The following is a 23,736-nucleotide window of genomic DNA, read 5'->3' on the forward strand; positions in this document are numbered from 1 at the left end:
TGGCTTATACTCGCGTGGGGGTTATACTTAGGTGTGAGTTATACTCACAGGTGAGTTATACTCGTGTGTGAGTTATACTCGTGTTTGGGTTATACTCGTGTGTGAGTTATACTCGTGTGTGAGTTATACTCATGTGTGAGTTATACTCGTGTGTGAGTTATAATCGTGAGTGGGATATACTCGTGTAAGTTATACTCCTGTGTGAGCAAACTCCTGTGTGAGTTATACTCATGTGTGGGTTATAATCGTGTGTGAGTTATACTCTTGTGTGGGTTATACTCATGTGTGGGTTATACTCATGTGCGAGTTATACTCGTTTGTGAGTTATACTCATGTGTCGGTTATAATTCTGGGTGAGTTATACTCGTCTGTCGGTTATACTCATGGTGGGTTATACTCGTGTGTGGGTTATACTTGTGTGTGGGTAATACTCGTGTGTGGGTTATATTCCTGTGTGAGTTATACCCATGTGGGGGTTATACTCGTGTGTGTGTTATACTCATGTGTGCGTTATACTCATGTGTGAGTTATACTCGTGTGTGGGTTATACTCATGTGTGAGTTATACTCATGTGTGAGTTATACTCGTGTGTGGGTTATACTCGTGTGTGAGTTATACGCGTGTGTGAGTTATATCCACGTGTGGGTATTAATCATGTGTGAGATATTCTCATGTGTGGGTTATACTCGTGTGTGAGTTATACTCGTGTGTGAGTTATACTCGTGTGTGGGTTATATTCATGTGTGAGTTATACTCTTGTGTGAGTTATACCCATTTGGGGGTTATACTCATGTGTGAGTTATACTCATGTGTGAGTTATACTCATGTGTGAGTTATAATCTTGTGTGGGTTATACTCGTGTGAGGGTTATACTCATGTGTGAGTTATACTCAGGTGCGAGTTATACTCATGTGTGGGTTATACTCGTGTGTGGGTTATACTCATGTGCGAGTTATCCTCATGTGTGGGTTATACTCGTGTGTGGGTTATACTCGTGTGTGGGTTATACTCATGTGTGAGTTATACTCATGTGTGCGTTATAATCGTGTGTGGGTTATACTCCTGTGAGGGTTATACTCATGTGTGAGTTATACTCAGGTGCGAGTTATACTCAGGTGCGAGTTATACTCATGTGTGGGTTGTACTCGTGTGTGGGTTATACTCATGTGCGAGTTATCCTCATGTGTGGGTTATACTCGTGTGTGGGTTATACTCGTGTGTGGGTTATACTCGTGTGTGGGTTATACTCGTGTGTGGGTTATACTCGTGTGTGGGTTATACTCATGTGCGAGTTATCCTCATGTGTGGCTTATACTCGTGTGTGGGTTATACTCATGTGTGAGTTATACTCACTTGTGGGTTATACTCACAGGTGAGTTATACTCGTGTGTGAGTTATACTCGTGTTTGGGTTATACTCGTGTGTGAGTTATACTCGTGTGTGAGTTATACTCATGTGTGAGTTATACTCGTGTGTGAGTTATAATCGTGAGTGGGATATACTCGTGTAAGTTATACTCCTGTGTGAGCAAACTCCTGTGTGAGTTATACTCATGTGTGGGTTATAATCGTGTGTGAGTTATACTCTTGTGTGGGTTATACTCATGTGTGGGTTATACTCATGTGCGAGTTATACTCGTTTGTGAGTTATACTCATGTGTCGGTTATAATTCTGGGTGAGTTATACTCGTCTGTCGGTTATACTCATGGTGGGTTATACTCGTGTGTGGGTTATACTTGTGTGTGGGTAATACTCGTGTGTGGGTTATATTCCTGTGTGAGTTATACCCATGTGGGGGTTATACTCGTGTGTGTGTTATACTCATGTGTGCGTTATACTCATGTGTGAGTTATACTCGTGTGTGGGTTATACTCATGTGTGAGTTATACTCATGTGTGAGTTATACTCGTGTGTGGGTTATACTCGTGTGTGAGTTATACGCGTGTGTGAGTTATATCCACGTGTGGGTATTAATCATGTGTGAGATATTCTCATGTGTGGGTTATACTCGTGTGTGAGTTATACTCGTGTGTGAGTTATACTCGTGTGTGGGTTATATTCATGTGTGAGTTATACTCTTGTGTGAGTTATACCCATTTGGGGGTTATACTCATGTGTGAGTTATACTCGTGTGCGAGTTATACTCATGTGCGAGTTGTACTTGTGTGTGGGTTATACTCATGTGTGAGTTATACTCATGTGTGGGTTATACTGATGTGTGTTATAATCGTGTGTGGGTTATACTCATGTGTGGGTTATAATCGTGTGTGCGTTATACTCTTGTGTGAGTTATACTCATGTGTGGTTCATAATCGTGTGTGAGTTATACTCTTGTGTGGGTTATACTCATGTGTTTATTATAATCGTGTGTGAGTTATACTCTTGTGTGAGTTATACTGATGTGTGAGTTATAATCGTGTGTGGGTTAACTCATGTGTGGGTTATACTCGTGTGCGAGTTATATTCGTGTGCGAGTTATACTTGCGTGTGAGTTCTACTCATGTGTGGGTTATACTCATGTGTGGGTTACAATCGTGTGTGTTCTACACTCATGTGTGGGTTATACTCGTGTGTGGGTTATACTTGTGTGTGGGTTATACTCGTGTGTTAGTTATACTCGTGTGTTAGTTATACTCGTGTGTTAGTTATACTCATGTGTGGGTTATACTCATGTGTGAGTTATACTCATGTGTGGGTTATACTCGTGAGTGGGTTATACTTGTGTGTGGGTTATACTCGTGTTTGAGTTATACTCGTGAGTGAGTTATACTCGTGTGCGAGTTAAACTCATGTGTGAGTTATACTCATGTGTGAGTTATAATCATGTGTGAGTTATACTCATGTGTGAGTTATATTCGTGTGTGGCATATACTCGTGTGTGGGTGATAATCGTGTGTGAATTATACTCGTGTGTGAGTTATACCGATGTGGGGGTTATACTCGTGTGTGAGTTATACTCGTGTGTGGGTTATACTCATGTGTGAGTTATACTCATGTGCGAGTTATACTCGTGTGTGGGTTATACTCATGTGTGAGTTATACTCATGTGCGAGTTATACTCGTGTGTGAGTTATACTCATGTGTGGGTTTATAATCGTGTGCGAGTTGTAATGATGTGTGGGTTATACTCATGTGTGAGTTATATCCACATGTGGCTATTACTCATGTGTGAGATATACTCATGTGTGGGTTACACTTATGTGTGAATTGTAATCGTGTTTGGGTTAACTCATGTGTGGGTTATACTCATGTGTGAGTTATACTCGTGTGTGGGTTATACTCGTGTGTGGGTTATACTCGTGTGTGGGTTATACTCGTGTGTGGGTTATACTTGTGTGTGGGTTATACTCATGTGTGGTTATACTCGTGTGTGGGTTATACTCGTGTGTGCCTTATTCTCATGTGTGGTTTATATGCTATATTCCGTTTTTGGCGCTATCTCTCAATGGTGAAGAATCAGTTGAAAAATTACCAAAATTCTGGTATCTGGATCTGATTCCGGATCTTCACCAAAATCTCATCAATATATCCTGGTCACACACCCAACCTGTGCACCAAGTTTCGTCTGAATCCTTCCATAACTTTTGAGATACCATGCCTTCAGACAAACAGATAAACAAACATACAAAAAGGGGTGAAAACATACCCTCGATCCATCTTTGGTGGCAGAGGTCATGAAATCAAGTTGTGAGCATTACCATGCCTCTTTTGAAGATGTGGTACAAACTTTGAGAAAGCCCTTGTAAGATATAAAACGTAAAAAACAATCGAGTACTGAATTGAACAGGTTGTCGCTGGTTAACTTGGAGAATCGTACAAAAGTGCAGTGTGTCCAAAAGCAACATTAGAAGCCACAAGACAATGGAAAAGCACCATTGTCTAAAACATCGAATCACCTTTCACAGCTGAGGTTAACTTGTGTGTCGATTAAAAGTCCTGCTTTCCTCATCCAGAAATCAAAATTGTGTTGTAGTTTTCATGTTGTTAAATTATCACAAGTGTTATGGTGCATTAACTCCCCAGAACTGGCTATTGGGCAGGAAGGTGTTTGCGGATACATCATTGTGTGGGTCAGCTTTTGGAACGCCATACAGGTCCAGTCATGGCTGTGGGTGTACAACTGAACTCATAGCAATTTGAACACCGTCTCTGATAAAGCCAACGACTTATTGGATTGAATGTGTTTTATGCTGTCAGATCTCAGAAATTAAGCAAAGTCAAGTCTGGTTAGTACTTGGATAGGAGGTCTCCATGGAAGGCTGGATGTTATTGGCTGAGCGAGAGCAGGATGGCTCATGTTTGTCTATTTTAGAAGAACAAACTCATGGAAAAGCAAGAAAGTGTACTTGCCTCTGACCCGACTGCGTCTGAGTGAAATCCTATACTTATCCACTGGTGTGTGCTGCATCTCAGAGCATACCTTCCTTCAGATGGGAACGTAAATCCGGCTGTCCCGTTAGCATATTGGGTGTGGCTATTTAATATGCCATAGTATCTCTTGAAAAGAGAGGTTAATATGTGCCGGTACCCTGGCAATTATATTACGATTTCTTATGCAGCCTGTGGCTGCTGGTTGCATCATTGCTGAGAGTGCGGCTTTGCCGCAAATGCAGTGCCCCCTGTTTCCAGGAAGCCGGTACTCATTTTGCCAACCTCGGAAGGATGACAGGCTGAGTCAACCTTCCTGGTGTTATTTAATGGGCCAACAACAGCTCAAACTCAAGACCCTCCGATCGCCAGTTACCTAACACCTGGATTGGCAATTATATGCTCGGTTAGCTTGGTTAAATATGACGGCACATTACCGGGGCTATCTCCATGTAGATATAATATTTCAATGTGATACTTTAGCTCTCCTCTTAATTTATTTTTCAGTATTAAAAAAAGTTTTAACAACAATTTTAAGTTCAAAACGATCACCCCCAAGCATGCTATTAATGGCTTTAGTGTTCGCCTTGTTTTTGTGTTTTTTGGTAGTGGATAAAAGACAGCTGAATATGGTATTGATAAGTGTCCATTTCTAAAGACCTCATTCCTGGAGCACATTAAAGTTGAGAACGTATAAGCAATATCCTTCACATCCTACATGATACATGTACACATTTCCACCGCATACAAAGCACAAATAAACCTGCCCTAACCTCAGGGTATTGTTTGCATTGTCACAGATCACATTCGTCATAAAACATCCATGTCGCTATTACCTTTACTGTTTCTGCTCCTTCATACCAAAGCACAACCTTAGCTTCTAATGATCCAGCAAAATTATTAAAAAAAAATAAATGCTTCACTGATCTCTTCCTACCTATTCACCATCATGTACACTGGAATAGAAAGTGAGAAGCAACATGGAGGCCGTAGCCTCACAGGAAGGATTCATGTTGCCTTTGGTACAGCCAAGTGTCTCTATCATTTGTCCGGTACTGTGATTCATGCATCCATCAACCTCTGCGCCATCAGTATAACAGACCATGACATTGCCAAACCTCACTAACTGCCTTGACATGTAGCGCTCACTCCCTTTTCTTGTGAGTCTCCAGCCAAACAGTGGAGAAGGATCAGCAGTTATCAGCTGAGCTTGGCATAAAGCAAAGTTATTATGAGGTAACTCACCTGCCGTCTCAGGAAGGATGAGATGTAAATGAAGAGCAGAGAGTGAGGTGATGGGTGGAGGCAACAGAAAGACAACGGTACGTGCCGAGCCGTCAGCTGCTTACCCAAAACCTACCCCCTCCCTTCTGCCAACAGCTCTCCGCCTTTCCGCCCCTACATCAGCCTCTCCTGGCCTCCCCATAGCAACGAGGACCAATCAGCTGCAGTTTCACCCAATCATACCCACAGCTCACTGGATATCCTGTAAGACCCCAATGGCTGGCTGAGAAGATGCCAGGCAAAATTCAAACACCACTGGAGCTCTGGTATAGAACAAGCTTTCTGCCCGAGACAGAACTTGCAGGCAGTAATAGCAGCGTCGATTCGGTCAAATTCCCACTACAGACAATGGCATGGCAGACACCTGCTACCGGCTGGCTTGGCGGCTTTCTTTGAACCTCTTGGGCTGTAGACAGATGTTCTGTTAAACCAGTAAACAAAAGCATCAGTAATAAAAGTCAGCAAAGTGTTCCTTCTGAATTTGGCCCTGAACTCAACATGCAAATGAATCGAGGGACAATCTCACCGTACTCCATGAGAGATTGAACCTATCTCGGCCACTGGGAGAGAAAGCGAGGTTTTGGTACCACGGACAGCGCCCCGCATTGTTGCTCAGCCTGCCCACTTTAATATTATACCATCAAGTCAACACAAAAGAAAACACAAATGTTAAGCCAATATGAGGCCTTCTGAAAATAACATGTCCTTGCTTCATTTCAATCTTGACAGATTCGTTCAAATATCATTCCGGATGAAACCTACAACTGTACATTCCCAACTACGTGTGCCACTTAAAAAAAAAATATATTAAAAAAAACTCTGCCAACACTCCAGCATGCTGTCCACTTGTGTCAGCAGGGCTGATGGGAAGATGCCTTTTACACCTTCGTATCATAATAATGTCAAATTAGAACCACGCCTCACTTCTGTTTTTTGAGATGTAGAATTTGCAATCTATACATATACTCTCCGTACATCCAAATACATGGTCAATGTCATTTACACATTTCTATCATCACTTTCCAGGCTTGCAAGACCATGAAACTTTCGAACAAATTGCTATGTAGATGTGTGCATGGAGGTGAAGCATGCAAGGCACTGAGCTCTCCTGAACAGGTACGCTCCACTTCGTCATGCAGAGATTGAAGATACCTTGCAGTTTTCAGCGACAGAACCACTCTCTCAGCATCACTCGCTATTTGCTGATGCAACGGAGAGTGACGACCAGGAACGAGTAGCGCTGCAGACTATGAAGAAGCAATTTGACCCAGTGCTGGCACACGTTGGCCTCCTCGTTTTTACAAGGCAGTGTGGGGTCTCGAACATATATATATATATATATATATATATATATATATATATATATATATATATATATATATATATATATATATATGCAGGTGAATGTTATACACTTTAAAGATCCCAAGGTATCTCTCAAAAAGAGGTCACGATGTGCCAGCACCTTGGTTAGATTCCCTGCCAAGAGATTATATGGATGGAAGAGGTAAAAGGATGTGGCTGTTAATTTAGATGAAGTTCATGTTAGAATGTGAGAAGTACAAAGAAGATATGTAAATTGATAGATGAACTTCATAATGTGGGCATGGCACAAGCATGTGCCAAGTAGCCTATCCGAGTTCTTCTTATGGGGAAATTTGCATGTATTATTTATCCACATCTTTCTGCTATAACTCCTGGGTGTTGTACGACCTGTTAGTGAAAGACTCCTTGCTTCCAGTTAACGCCAGCCTGGGTTATCTAGAATTGGTGGCATAATAGTTGGAGTGTCTGTGCTGAATCTGGGGGGGGGGGGGGGCGGGGGGGGTCAGTGGTTCAAACCCTGGTCGAATCATACCAAACACTTTATCAATGGTACGTGCTGCTTCCTTGCTTTGAATTCAGCATTTTAAGGGACAAGAGCATAGACAAGCAGCAAATTTAGATTTGAATGACAGGTGGAAGTGCTTCATTGATGATCTTATTATTGAGGGAATTTCACAAATATTTTATTTTGACCATGTTCTTGAACACCCCAAAGTGACCTTAATCTAAAGTTACCTTCATTAGTAATTGATATGCCATACATTAAGGTACTGGGTCAGAATTCTGGGCTCCTGAAACAAGTTACAGAAGAGATTCCTTTTCCTTCCATACGTTGTCTGCTTCTTCCTGATTGCCTGCAACAAATCTCTTTTGGTGAAAAATGAAACATTATTAATTAATTTAATTTTACAGTACAAATTAAGAGGAGCAACGAATTACAAGTGACTACTATTAAGGTAGTAAGAAGCACTTTCTAAGAAACCTGGGTATCAGTGTGGAGGTGATTTAAAATTTTTTGAAGATTTAACGAGTCAAGTAAAGAGATTTTTGGATGATTAATTATTTATGATCAATTTTGAACTGTACATGTTTGTGTTGATTATTACGTCATTTAATGTTTATACTTGATTACTGTTTTATTACTTTTCTCCATCTTATTCTTCCAAGCTGGTTCCTTGAGACCCCAATGGATATTTGCAAATTATTTATTTTTTCACTCGAACGTCATGAAGTTTGGTTTGGCTTTGAAACTTAGGATTGTCTCAGAAACCCATGGATTGTCTCTGAAAGAAATAAAATTCTGAGCTCAACAAACAGGAAGATATTTTTTTCTTAAATCAATGCCAGTGAAGAAGACCTTTGGAAGAGAAGACTTGATGAGTGTGGTCATGTGCAATGAAGGGCAGAAGATGAAGGTTGTAAAGAAAGCCTGTGGTGGAAGGAAGAAATCTGAGACGACGTTTTACAAAGACACTGATTGAAATTCTCAATAACGACGCGGAGTGTTTGCGTTTGCATGAAGATGACACATTGGAAAGATCCGTACGGAGGAGATGCCATCATTTGACCAACTCCCTGAAAAAATAGGGAAATGGTCCAAAAACGATTGTTGTTGTCAAACGTTGTGAACTCATTCATGGCACTTATGTCTAACACCAAATTCTAATGTCTCTTATGTCTTAACAAATTAGTCTTACACCGAACGTGCCGACTGCCGAGCTTTCTCTCTGCCAGATAACTCCATCCTTTCAGTACTTTTACCTTGCGACCATGTGCCATTAGGTCTCCCCCGGGCTGCTTGAGCCTGCGACACATCTTACCAGCAGTTTTGACGTGGTATTCGTGGTTCTTTCTTCAACAATGAGGCTGACAATGCCTAGATCCCTAGACCTAGACGTACGCAGACTCGTCTCCAAGCTGTCTCGTCTGGGTTTGAATCCAGACCCCGTAATAAAATGCCAACTTTCACTTGTTGGCATTTTATAGTGGCCAACTTATAAATCCAGTTTCACTTGCACAGTGATTAATCGATGTGTGTGCCATCCCTCGGATGGACGTTAAACGAGCGTCCCAAAGAGTAGGCGAGCTATCGCCATCACCATGGCCAAATTCCTGCCCTAACCAGCAGAGGGCACTGCATCAGCAGCACAGCCGCACCCTCAGCTGATGATATTACTCCCCAGCCTTATGCTACATACTTCTGACATCCCTGGAGTGAGTGGGAGGCAATTTCACCTGGCATGTGGAGCTAGCCATTAACATCACACTTCATATTCAAAGAAAAACACATAGACAAACATTCTGCTTGTTTACTTGTGTAATCTCATGATTTCATTCATTTTTGTTCTTTCATTCATTTTTGCAGCGCCCAAATTTTGTCGCTCGAGGTGACCGCATAATTTGCCTGATGGTTGCATCGGCTTCGCATCTTGCCATCAAGGACGAAACAAAAACAGTGCTGACAAAGACAAAAATACCCATGAAAAAGTTCCAAAACCTATTCTCGTTTGAATCAATGGAAGTTGTTCGAATCAGGACGAAAATATCACAGTGTGAGCAACATGCAAGACACGGCCAAAGACTCTGACCAAGTCTGACCAAGTGTGCGTGTGTTTGTGACTGAGAGTAACACAAGCAATTTCATGAGAGGCGTGAATCCAATGAAGATGGCAAAAGCAGTGGACGGCCATACACAAGCCGCAATGAGGAACTGTGCATGCCATCTTCTTGCCCACAGTGACCGCCGCCAGTCATCGGTACCATGGCTGTAAAGTTGGACATTTTGTACAGTTCCAGTCAATGCTTACGGAACATTTAAAAATACATTGAGAGAGGCACCTTTTGTTCCCAAGACATCGTCAGACAATCTGAAACGGCAACGACTTGACATTGGAAATGGTTGCGGATAACGACCCAACCATTTTGGTCATGCCTGGTGTTGGCTTAATGCTTAGGGTGGTGGGCTTGGGATCTGAGGATCCTGAGTTCAAATCCTGCTCGGCTGTTGAATTAAAGCAGGTGGGGTTAACTCTGCCTGTCATCCTTCCGAGGTCGGCAAAACGAGTGCCAGCTTGCTGGTATCCTGTGCCGGAGTGGCGACCCGACCAGGATTGTGTCCAATAGCCAAGGAGACTGCTTAGGCAGCACCAACGCTCTGCACAGAGTATGGTCCCAATGGATGGATGGATTCTGGTCCACGTGATCATGCGGGACAAAATATGTGTGTACCTGTTTGAACCCCAATATAATGGCCGAGAGGTCTGAGTGGAAGTCACCTTCATCACCATATGCCAAAGAAATGACAAACTGACAGGTCCTGTTGAAAGTCAATGCTGCTCGTGCTTTTCGATGCCAGGGGCATTGCTCACCATTAATTTGTTCACAAAAGGACAAACAGTCACTGCTCTCTTTTACTCGGGCGTCCTTATGCGTCTCATCGATGCTGTGTGATGCATGTGCCAAGATCTGTTCACACGGTGCAAGTGGGTCCTTCAGCACGACAATGCGCTGCTACGTCACACCTCATTTCTTGTCTGCGAATTTCTATCCAGTCGTGGGGTGATATTACCTGCACATCCTCTTCATTCGATCTCCAGAACTAAAACCTTATGAGCATGCTGTTTTTCCAGCATGAATTGCCTTCTGAAAGGCCACCATTTCGAGGACGCTCTACATTCAACTGCAATCATATTGTTTTGTTGAAGAAAGTTGCCAAGTATGGCTTTCAGTGCTCCATTCTCAGTATAAATTTTGGAAGAAGTGTATCACAAGTCGATATAACTTTTTGAAGGAGATGTTACTGAAAATTCACTTCTGTGCAGTTTGCTCGCACGAGGTTGTGTCCTACAACTCTGGTTTGGGAAAGATCCTCATAGACAAAGCCAACATGACAACTGTGGAGTCATTCTCTACATTTCATGAAGAAAGTCAAAGAAGAACTACCCACAAACAAACAAACACACACTTTGGTTTTCTGCATTACAAACGTCTGTACTACCTTGTTGACACTGTCACCATCAAGCTATTCACGAAATGTAAGTAGCTGCAGCAGTAGCTGTTAACATTCTGAAATGCATTGACTCTTGCATGAGCATTCTCCTTTGGGAACCGAGTGTTCCAACTTGGTCATGAAGTCCCATCTTACGCAGTGTGAACAGATCAAGTGTGTTAATTTGTTGCACTGTCTGGAAAATGCAAGTCTTCAGTAAAATCTGCACGTGTCATTACTTTCACGACTCTTACGACACCACCAAAGTTGTAGGTGACAGGTTCTGGGAGAAATTTGCAATTTGGCCATAATTCTGGCAACCAATGGCCTACTCTTGCCAAATACACCGTGGGATCGTCGACGTTGACCAGAAAATATATCGTACACAGGATAACCGGCTTAATAGCACTCAAAATGACAAGTGCAACACCCTGCCTGCAAAGCACCAGGATGACATTGTACATTCTGATAAGGATTCAAACTCAGACTAGACAGTTCAAAAGTAAGTATGTTTACCTGTACAAGGTTTTATAATATTCTTCATCTGAAGAGTTTCCAAAATAAATATGAAGGAGAGGTCATTGGCAATTTGCAAATCCCTGTTTACCGACACTTCAACTTCCCAAGAGGTTATGTTTCCTTCAGTCACCACTGACCGTAACCACCATGTTCTCAGCATACCACCAAAAGCAAACCAAAGGGTTTGAATTAACTGATGAGAAGTGACTTGGGATCACATTTCCGGAGCAGCAAGTACTTGGAAGTTGTAAAAGGTCTCCTCTGTAAAAGGCATCCAATGTTATGCTATAATATTTATCTGCATGATAAACAACCCGTCTGCTTTGAAAGTTGTGGTTTTTCAGCTATTTGTATCAAGCTCCTGGAACCAGCAGCTGGGGTTGCTGAGTTTGGGCTGGATTTTCACAATTTTCACCCACAAAACATCCACAATGCACACTTTTCATTTTGTCTGATCGACTAACATGAGGGTATGTAAGTACCGTCGCTATCACAAGGCCAAGCGTGCAACTGCATGTTAGATTGATGAAAAGTGTATGGGTTACAGCAGTTTTGAACCAATGTCGGGGAAATGTAATAACAAGAGATATAGAGTGTTTATGAGGTTGTTTTTTTTGGAACATGCTTTGATTTTCATGGCCCTTTAAAAAACAAACAAACAAAAAACAATGAAGGCTAAACAACTCAAACAAAAAAAAAAAGACTTGCTATGACCTTGCAAAATTTTTGACCATGATTATAATTCCGAGAAAAAATAAGATAATATAAAACAGACCTGTAATCTTGATGGGTGCCCAAAATGATGAAGTCATTAGTATCTGTTTGATGAAGTACGTCAAATTAAACTTGACTTATGTCAGACTTATTGAAGAACAGTCTTGAATCTTAACTCCAGATCAATGTCATACGATGACTTCCTAATTCACCGAGCGAGCACATGTGCACTATCACAACCACAAAGTTAGACAAAGCAAGGTAAAAGTAAGAACAAAAGTTAACATTGATCAAATGAAGAATAATGGAAGGATAGTGTAGCCTCTGCTGACATGATGGTACAAAGGTCACACACTTATTGTTGAGCTGTCGAGCCTCGGTTCTATTCTCAATCCGACTATGAACTGTTGGATTTGTAATTCAAAGGCCAGATGTTGCATCAGAAAGTGTGCCGTCCCTTGGATGGACATTAAGCTGGGTGTTGCATATTCTGGTATTGGTTGGTTAGTGTTAAAGATTCCGCAATGTCTTTTGCAAAGAGTCGGTGAGTTATCGCCGGCAATCTGAACAAAGTACAAACTCCTGTATTGCACTGATTACTGCTAAGAAGGTGAAAGCAAACCACCCAGTGTAATCCTTGCTGTGGCAGCACTGAACATGCCTTTGGGGAGACGTAGAGATAGAGAGACGGATAACCTCAAACAAAATATTTTGTTGGATAGTGTAATTCGTTCATACATGTGAATTGGGTAATCGAAGCCAAACTTTCCTGACAAATTTCAAAGGCAAAACAGGTGTAAGTCTGTGAAGACATAACACAACAGGAATACGATGAAATAAGAGAGAAAAAGAGAGAAAGAGAGAAAAAGAGAAAAAGAGAAAAAGAGAGAAAGAGAGAAAGAGAGAAAGAGAGAAAGAGAGAAAGAGAGAAAGAGAGAAAGAGAGAAAGAGAGAAAGAGAGAAAGAGAGAAAGAGAGAAAGAGAGAAAGAGAGAAAGGTTAATAACACGAAAGTAAGGGTGTATCTTTGATCATTTTATGAGTGTAGCTGTTTATTGATGACGTTAAAGGTTACCCTTTCCAACTTTCAGGTTCAACTTTCATGATGGAAGGATTGCGATGTGCGTTTGCGTGAGAGTGAGGGGTGTATATATATATATATATATATATATATATATATATATATATATATATATATATATATATATATATATATATATATATATATATATATATATATATATATATATTTAGCAGTATCAATGCCCACTACCCAAAAGCGGTACAGTCCTTCGGTTCCCTTTCATTGGGAAAGAAAATCATTGGAAAGAGTGTAGGATAAGACTAAGGTGCTCACATGCAATGCAACATCAAGTGGAAATCTTAATGTAAATCAATCAGAAATGGTTAAACCATACCAGCACATCCTCCACCACTCATCACTTTTTCTTCATAGTAGTGTGAAAGAGAGTACAGTACTTAGAAAAGCTCACGTGACGACACAGATATAACCACTCACCCAATAGGCCGGTGCATGTGGGCATTCTCGCAAGCTGGACACAAGACATTGTGTCCTTTGTTGGAGACAGCCGTTTATGATGAGTTAACCTGAATGATCCTCCTGATCAGCAGCTCTGTCTCTCTGTCTCTCTGTCTCTCTCTCTCTCTCTCTGAGTGGGCAGCTTTACCTCCCTGCACTCTTAATCAACAGTGAAGACCCTCCCCATGGGCATCCCCCAGCTCAATGAATGGAAAGGGAGCAAGTGTGACTCAGAGAGAGAGAGAAAGAGAGAGAGGAGTGAGGGGTGGTGCAAAGTGTAGGAGGGAATAAGGGATGAAGTGGTTGGTGGGGAGCGTACAGAAGGTTCCTCAGCCCGCCCTCCCGAACAGACCTGTGGCGCCTCCATTAAACTCCTCTGGCCCCTAGTCTGTGGACAATTCTTCTGACCGCTCTGTGAACCCCCCTCCCCATTCTCCATTCTTACCATTGTAGCTGCCACCCGCCATCACACTCCCTTCACAACCACACTCCCCTCCACCCCTGTACCCCATCCTCCACCCTCCCCCCACCCCAACCCCACATAGGCTTTTTCATTCAAACAGATTTCTCATTCAACTTCCAGTCTCAATGACTTTGTGGATGCTCGTGTACATGTGCTATTTTCACAGTGGCTCCATCTCTAGATTTCCTTCAATTCCAGCTTACAATTGCTAACATCTCCTATCTAGTCAAATGGCACAGTCTGGTACTTTTATTGCAAGAACATGACTGAGAAGCATTGCTGTATGCTTACTTGGAAAGCCAATACACCGCTTCATTGGATTTAATCAATTAAAAGTTGTTCAGAGTTTGGCCTACATTTATCTCCATGGGAAACTGAGTGCGGCTAACGTTTTGAGCCTTAGCCCTTCGTCTTAGCAATTACATTATGTGGGTTAGAAACTACACATCCCACCCCCTCCCCCCCTTCCTTGAGTAAGACTCCTAAAAAAAAAAAAACACCTGACATGACAATCTCTTACCTTTATTGGTTCAGCTTTGGTTTGGGCCTCATGAACAAAGACATGGTGGCAAAAGAAGCATTCAAGATGCTAAGTTAATCATCTTTCCTCATGCATGAGTTTGCTTGCCTTTATATTTTTGCGGCTCTTCAAAAGTTCAAACACGAGAGTTTGGGAACACCTCGGAACAAGCCCTTGCTTGGCACATGGCAGGCGGGGCAGGTGCTTGTTTGAAATGCACACTCACCCACTACGAGTGCAAAATTTGGCAACAGATGAGGTTATGAAAACAAAAAAACAATGTCAAAAAAATAAGACGAGGAAGTTGTAAATGACACCGGCGTTATAGCATCAACTAGAAGGGTACTCGGTGGAGGGCACACCTCCGCCATGCAATGCCTGATCCATGAGAACATGTCAGACCCAATACATTTTTGAAATATCATGCTATAGATCGTTTTTGGTCCTATCTCTCAATGGTGAAGAATCTATTTTTAAATCTTCACCAAAATCGAATCATTTCTTCCTTGTCACACACCCAACCAGTCCACCAAGTTTCATCCGAATCCGTCAACAACTGTTTGAGATATCGTGCTATGTATCATTTTTACCCCTGTCTCTCAATGGTGAAGAATCACTTAAAAATTCAAAGATCCGGATCCGGATCCGAATCTTCACCAAAATCGAATCAATTGTTTCATGTCACACACCCAACCTGTCCACCAAGTTTCATCCGAATTCGTCCATTTTCTGCCAGTCATACTATAAACACGGTCCAGAGACAAACTCCTGTCTGGACAAGTCCAGAGACAAACACCTACCAGACATAACCACTGTCCAGATGTGTATATATATATATAATATATTATCGAAATATGAATACTGAAGGACCAATGTTGTGCTCCTCCTAGTAGTTGCGTCACGTTTTTCTCGGTACTGTGACCTGGACTGAAAGAAACTTCGTACCTGTAAGAGTGCATCGCACATAGTGGCAATAGTCAACCTTCGGAATCCGTCTGTGATGGGGTTTCAGCTAGTATATATATATATATACATATACATACACACAGAGAGAGAGGTAGAGATAGAGGTAGAGATAGAGATAGAGGGGGGTAAAGGTGTTAACAGAGAGAATACATTATGCTCCATGAACAGCACACACACACACACACACACACACACACACACACACACACACACACACACACACACACACACACACACACACACACACACACACACACACACACACACACACACACACACACACACACACACACACACACCTTCCACCACATTAATTAATTTACATTAAGATTTACATTAAGATTTTTGTCACAACTCGTCCACAACTTTTTAAAATATCATGCCTTATTTCGTTTTTGGCACTACCTCTCAAAGGTGAAGAATTACTCTCAAGATTAAAAAGTTATCCTTTCCGGATCCGGATCTTCACCAAAATCGAATCATTTCTTTCTTGTCACACACCTAACATGTCCACCAAATTTAATTCGGATCCATCCACAACTTTTTGAGATATCGTGTACACAGACAGACAGACAGACAGAAAGGGGTGAAAACATAACCACCTTCACCTTCGGTGGTGGAGGTAATAAATGGTTGTAATTTTCGCTTTTTGAACTGGTGTTTCCATCTTACAACAGCTAAACACCCAAGTTTCGGGTATTTAGATGGGAATTTCCGAATATGTAAAATTTAACGGGAATTAAAGTGTTAGCAAGAAATAAAAAAATTAATTTCTGGCTCATCACATCATCATGGTATTATTTACCAATTCAATATGAGAGGCATCGTGGACATAATATTTCATATTACTCTTACATCGTAGGAGTAACCTGGAGATCATGGAGAAATTGCAGCCCATAGCACATCGAACGACAGCAAGACCTACACCCCCCCACCACCCCGGGTCGGTTTTACACTGGACATTGTGTATGGTCTTTTCAAATGCTTTACACCTAATATGGCCACCCTGAACTTGCATCAAGTAAAGAGCACATTTATGACTTTAAATGCTTTTTCTATTGTGTCCATGTGTTCAATGTTTTATCACATTCTTAATCAATATAATAATGGGCAAAAAGTGCAAGGTCAACCAAAATAACCTCCGTCCTCCTCGCTGCCTTTCATCCGCCGCAACCCGTCCAGATGGACCTGAGGCTCCTGGTTTAAACGGAGGGCAATATTTCAATATTTGTGTCGCGGGTCATCACAGATCGACTGAAATCTGCTGCAGTGATCGACTACGATCCACAAGAAACACCCGCTCCTGAAATGAGCGGCAATGGAGTGGAGTGTTTTTGGTTTTCTTCTTCTCCTGGACAAGTTGAACAACTTCTGGGAGCTTGATTTATTATTTAGTGATAACATCCAGTTTTCAAGTTATTCCGTCCAGCAGTTTATTATATTAATGTTTTCATACAGAGATTCTTCTATCTCGATGGTAATAGTAAAAATGACGTGGGAAGTCTGCCGTAGACTTTTCAATGATTTTTTCGTGAATCTCTCAAATTTCAAATTTCAAAACCTTATTCAAAGCATCTAACCCTGCTGATTTTTCAACGGATCATTGATAGTGTTTATACATAGCCATTTAAAATTGAAAGTATCGTTTAAAAAAAGTTGATCAATTTTTTTGTATTCAAAGTCGAGGATCGTGGAAGAGCGAGAAGAAAGAGAACAAAGAACGGATCAGGAAAGGACAGAACAAAAGGAACAGTTGAAGAAGAGAGAGGGGGAGGGGAGATACCAACAGCATTGTTGAAGGACAAAATAGAGAGGGGCTTAAACAAATAAAGGAAATGAAGAGGAATGAGGGTAGGAAAGAATGCATGGGGTGACAAGATGGATACAGAAGGAAACTCTCAGGAAGGACAAAACTGAAAATTTGGAACGAGCTGGATTGGGGGTTGGGGGAGGGAGGGGGGGGGGTTAACGAGGGTAGAAAAGATCATGGTTTTGGGTTGGGGACGATCTGAGATGGTGGTGAATAGCTGTCTTGAACACCTGAAGAGAAGAATGAGATTGAAGAGAATGTGGAAGTTGATTCCACAGGCAGGAAAAAGGAGGGACGGATGAGTGGAGGTGAGCAGTGGTTCTGGATTTTGGGAGTTTCAACAAAAGTGGATTGCTGGTGGACCATGCGTGCCCTGCAGAAACAGAGGGCACAAAGCACAGAAAGGGCAGAGGGTGCAAGACCAGAAAGGAGGTGGTAGAAGACAGAGAGACTACCGACCTATCTGTGATGGTTCAAGTGATAGGCCCATTGAATCAGCTCCATCGTGGGAGATGCCAACAATCTTGAAGGCCTTGGTTTCCACAGTGTCAAGCTGAGCAAGATGTGAGGCAAGGGAGCCAGCCCAGAGGGGAGAGCAGTTGTCTATCAAGCTGAGGATGCTGGCCTTGTAGGTGCATAACAGTTCAGGTGTGCCAAGGAAGGACTTTGCACAAGGAAGGATGGATGCCCAGTCAGCAGCTGACTTTGGAGGCTAATGTTGAAATGTGGTTCTTCAAGAAAGAACGTGGCTGATACTGAGACTCAAGAGTTTGAGTGACAACTTCTTCAAGAAGATTGTTAAGAAAGTAGATGGGAGGATTTGCCATATGGTCCTTTCAAAGAGAGATAGAGATAGAGATAGAGATAGATTGAGATTGAAAGACATATTCCAAATGTTTGACCAGGTTATGATTTTATTAAGGTCTGAAGAGAGGGAAGAGGCTGCAACCTACCTGTCTGAAGGACGAGGCATGTCATGGCAGAAGGTCGAGTCATCAGCAAATAGATAAAGGGGATTTTCCAGAGAGTGAGAGAGATCGTGAATGAAGATCAAGAATGGGTCTAGGCTCAGAAAACACTGCTTTGGGGCACTCCAGCCATGACAGGGAGAGGAGATGTAAGGATTCTGCTGAGAGCTACACATTTTCGCTTTTTGAACTTGTGTTTCCATTTTCAGGTATTTAGACTCAAGGAGATGGGGATGGGGCCAGGCATCTGCCTGGGGGATGGCCAGACAGAGGCCACTGGAGTATCAGCGGAAAGTGGAAGCAGCAACGAGCTGCTCTGGTACATGCTCCCATACCTGACCTGACCTGACCATGCATTGGCTACTGCAGCAGAGGAGGTTAGGAATCCAAGAGTGAAGTTGTCCTTGGATACCATCAGCAGAGAATTTGGAGAGCAGGTGGGGGATGCCAGACTGTATCAAAAGCTCGAGTTATTTCGAGAGAGACGGCCCTAATCTCATATCTGAAATTGAGGGCCTTCATTCATTAGTGGGAGAGTAGAAGCAGCAGGTCCAAGGTAGAGTGACCTCATGTGAATCCATTTTGATTATCTGAGATGAGGTCATTGGAGAAAAGGAAGGATTGTTTTATGATGGATTCCATGACCTTGCTGATGATTGGAAGTAAGCTGAAAGGCCTGTAGTTAAAAGGATCATCTTTTTGCACCTTGTTTATGTAATGTGGTGATGTTGAATGACTTCCAACCATATGGAAGATGTCCAGGTGCAAATGATATGGTTAAAATGGCAGAGAAAGGATGTGCAAGAGCAGCAGGGCAGGTTTTTAGGACAAGTGTGCTGATGCCGTCTGGTCCAGTTGCAGAGTCGATAGTTGCGAGAAACTTTTCTACCTTTTCAGGTGCAAGTGACACATGGTGCAGGAGCAGTTGGGTGTGACTGAGTAAGATGGGTAGAGAGTGTGAGAGGTTGGGGACACAGTATTCAGAAGCAAGCACAAAATTGAGGCATTTAGCCTTCTCACGAGTGAAGTCAGCTGTGGCGACAATTGAAGTGAGGGAAGGGATGCAAGGAGAGCATACTACAGAGACAGACTTATCAAAGCACCACCAGGTTTTAAAGGAAGGAGATAAGTTTGAAACGTCAATCTTGAGGTTGGAAAGATGATGTTTTTTGGCTCTACTGAGAGTGGACACACCCTTGTTGTGGGCTTCGTGTAATGAGCTAAGATTGCCTTCAGCCGGGTTTGCTTGCCAGGAAGAGAAGGAAAGTTGTTTTAAAGCAACTGTTTCACCATAGGATTCAGCATAACATGGGTGGAAAGAAGGGTAGGATAACTGAAGCCCTAAAAGAAGCACTTTAGGATTGTTAAGACAACTTCTTCAAGAGGAGGACCAACATATTTTTCAGCAGATAACTTCATCCATTTTGTTCTCACGTTTTTGTTCTCTTCTGCTGCCAACACAGATCACTCGTTCTTTGCTGGAAATAGCAACCATTTCTGGCCTTCTGATTAGCTTAGGTTGCCTACGACTACCGCAATATGACACAGGTCATTATGTAATCGCCAATGGAACCCGTACATGGAAATACTGCACGAGTCATATTTTCAGAACGACTGTACCATAGATTCGAAACTTTCTGGGCGATAACCTAAATATGGGTTAAAAAAGTCGTGTTTCTTTTGCCGTAAATACATTTACTATGTACACATGGTAGTGAGGGATGAATTGAGAAAAGGAAGAGAAAGAGAGAATGACAAGAGAGAAGAAGGGTTTGGGGTTTGGGAGAGATGGGGAGAAACAAAAAAGAGAAGATTGGGAGAATATGAGCCAGGGCAGAGAATGGAAGGAATATGTACAAAGCATATGCAGGGAGAAGGGGTGGATGTCAAAATAATCATACTTGTGCATGTATTAAACAGGTGGCCTCTTGTAAGGAGGAAAAATAAATAAACTAGAACTGCCACTTATAACTGCAAGTTGTATGCTGGGTGTTGAATGATGCCCATTCCAATGACGATGCCATCCTTAGACGATGCCGAACCATGCCGCCTGTTTTAGTGATGATGTCATCCTATGATGTTATTTTTATCAAACTATATTTCTCATGACTAGTCGATCCCAAGAACTGCCACATATAACAGCGAGCAGTGAATTATATGTGGGGACTTACAAAACTACAAGCCACAAGGCATAAAGTTTGATATGTATGATGTCATAGTTCACACGGTCTGGCAGCCATATTGGATTAAAGAAAAATCATTGAAAAATGATTGACGTTTCAGTTAGCAAACTTTTATCCCCATTTGTAGTCGATGACACACTTAAGGTTACATGTCGATGGGTTCATCGGTTTGACTTAAGATTTTTTTTTGAATAGGTTTTAGCTTAAATCCAATTTGGCTGCCAGACCATGTGACCTTCGATGTTTTTGTGAACAAACTTTATTTAGCATGGGCAGTCAATCAAATATATATATATATATATATATATATATATATATATATATATATATATATATATATATATATATATATATATATATGTATATATATATATATATATATGTATATACCAGCAAAGTAGGCTTACACATTGTAAGCAATAACGAGCTTTGCTTCCCCATTGTCTTGGGTAGCTCACCTGCATTTCTTTTTTCTCATTTATTTTCTTTCATTTATTTATATTTTCATTCACGGATGCTTTCCAATGGTTCTGTGAGTTTTCCAGTGTATCGACTTTGATGTCTATCGGCACAAAAAAATTGCAGTGCTTCTCCTTTGTTTCGGGTCGCTCACCTGCATTTTTTTTCATTAATTTATTTTCACTTATTTACATTTTCATTTATGGATGTTTTCCGATGGTTCTGTGATTTTTCCCCCAGTGCATCAGCTTTGATGTCCATCAGCACACAAAATTTCAGTTTTCTACGTCACCCAGAAGGTACCGATCTTTAATATCAATCAGTGAGTTGGTTGAGTGAGTCAATGAGTCGGTGAATCATTGGTTAGAATGAGTTTTATATATTAGATATGTTTCACATCGATCTATTAAGCAGTTTTGAAGAAGATGATTTTTGAAGGATTTTTTTTTCAATCTAATATGGCTGACTGATCACATAACCTATGAGGTCATAAATTTAAAAGCCAACTCAAACTGGGTAGTCAATCGCATATGCGGTGTAAAGTTTTACATTGATCACATAAACTTAGTTTTTCTATCCAATATGGCTGCCAACCACTTCACTGATGATGTCATCGTTATCACTGTGTATGCTGCAATGGTATAATCGATCCTGCCTGTAAAGATTATTATCGATGGGTTCAGCAGTTTTAGAGAAAACTAATTTAAGAGCGAATAAACGGTGATGTCCAGCGGAATCACAATTACAAGAATAATCCTTACAAAAACAATAAGGTATGCTTCAGTCCCCTAATTAAGGAATGAAAATAAGAGGATTGTGTATTTCATGATTTAGTCTGTGCAATTTCATGATAATGTTGTGATTGTCACTTTAGAAATACAGTATCAGGAATCCAGAGTTGCCGCTGCGATTTGGCTACTGAATGTGTCTTTACATGACTCGTTCGACATAATGCATATAAATTATGAGTGAGTGCTCCGAATGTTACAAGAAAAAGTGCTCAGAAAGCACAGGTGCTTTAAAGAATAAAACGTGACTCACTCCACATTGTTCCACGAACAATACATATACCAAATGAAATAGCGGTGGGCAGCTGTCATCCATTTGATTCCCTTGATGATTGACAAGAGAGAAAGAGAGAAAGAGGAAGCGAAAGAAAAAGAGAAAGAGAGAAAAATAATGTAGTGTCCTGCATTCCTATTGCTGAATGAAAATGATAAAACTAAATGGGCAAGACCTTGGCAGGCTACCAACAGCAACCTTTTGATTCTGCACATACATGACAATGCAAGGAACACGCTTTCTTTGTTTTCCAATGTGTCCTTCCTTTGCATATACATTAACCAAACTGCACATTCTCAAAAGGATCTGCATCAACTACATGTCTGAAGCTTTTTCGTTCTCTCTTTCTCTCACCCACCCATTTTTACCATCGCTGCACGACTGGCCTTTTGTAGGGCTTGTATAACCCCCACCCATCTCACGCCCTGCCTCATCCGCTGGCTTTGTGTACATCACACTCAGACAATGCATAGCAAAGCTGCCAGGTTTCTTACCAGCTGTCACTTGCAATACCAGAACACCCTCCTGCAATTAGATTTCGACCTCTCCTCGTCTCCACTGTCAACGCCTCCTCCAAAAATGCAAGTCTAGTCATCAAATTTTGACTATTTATACACATATTTTGTCGAAATTCATTGACTATACTTATATTTTGCATACAATGTGTGTGTGTATGTGTATGTGTGCATGCGTACATGTGTGTGTGTCCAGTGGGTAGACAGCAGTGCCTGGAGAACTATTGGACTGTTTGTACAATTACAGCCTGGAATGGTGCTGGATTTCAATCAGCCCAAACCATCTGCTTGTGTTTTCAAATCCTCTTGTGCCATGATTCCCTTTGAGACGGTGTGTGTGTGTGTGTGTGTGTGTGTGTGTGTGTGTGTGTGTGTGTGTGTGTGTGTGTGTGTGTGTGTGTGTGTGTGTTCCTCTACTGCTGCTTCTCTCTATTTAGAAAATGAAAATGAATAAAATAAATACATAATCAGAGACATCTGTTAGTTTTGACCAGAAACAAAAACCACCACAATCATAAGACAAATCTAACTCTGAAAGCTTATTCAACAAGAGAGTTCATAGAACATGATACCCTGTGCAGTGGTCACAGTATATACAGTACTTCAATTTTAATAAAACAAGGAAAAAAAGTCCTAAAATGTCATAGCTTCCATTGTTTTAGGAATTTTGCTGTATGGAGTTAAATGGCGAACCCATGTTTGTTCGCTACTAAAATCGCCGCCAGTCTACCAGTCGCCCATCTTTAATCAGATCGCAAAATAAAGTTAGGTGCAAGTGCAAGCCATAATGTCCTGTGCTTGTGCCACGTTTGAACAAAATGGGATCATGTATGTCGAAGAAATGGTTGGGGACACATTTAAGTAACAAAATGGCTGCCAGTCAGCCATCTTGGATCTGATCTGGAAAAAAAATGATGTGCATATCTAAGCCATCTTTCATTATCAGTTGGCCAAGTTCGAACAAGGTTGGTAAATGCATATCCAAGAAATGGTTAGGATGTGTTCAATACCGGTTTGTTTGTTTTTTTTACAACTAAAATGGCCACCAGTCT

The 23,736-nt window shown here is 41.5% G+C and overlaps 1 protein-coding gene across 7 annotated transcripts in view; it reads right to left on the reverse strand.

Annotated features, from left to right (window-relative positions):
* LOC147017406 (myelin transcription factor 1-like) overlaps positions 1-23,736 on the reverse strand; it is a 177,387-nt gene that overhangs the window by 119,818 nt on the left and 33,833 nt on the right. The window contains exon 1 of one of the 7 annotated variants that reach the window (XM_085847034.1): positions 13,718-14,048. The exons of 3 other annotated variants lie outside the window; for them this stretch is intronic. In XM_085847034.1, coding sequence (XP_085703160.1) covers positions 13,718-13,766 — 49 coding nt within the window. In that variant the 5' untranslated portion in view covers positions 13,767-14,048. Of the gene's footprint in view, positions 1-5,613; positions 5,736-13,717; positions 14,049-23,736 lie in introns of those variants that run through there. 3 more of the 7 variants (XM_085847035.1, XM_085847037.1, XM_085847036.1) reach the window with 3 other exon arrangements.

Source organism: Eptatretus burgeri, chromosome 11, assembly GCF_056783735.1.
Source record: "Eptatretus burgeri isolate ZD-2024b chromosome 11, Ebu_testis_v1, whole genome shotgun sequence".
NCBI lineage: Eukaryota > Metazoa > Chordata > Myxini > Myxiniformes > Myxinidae > Eptatretus > Eptatretus burgeri.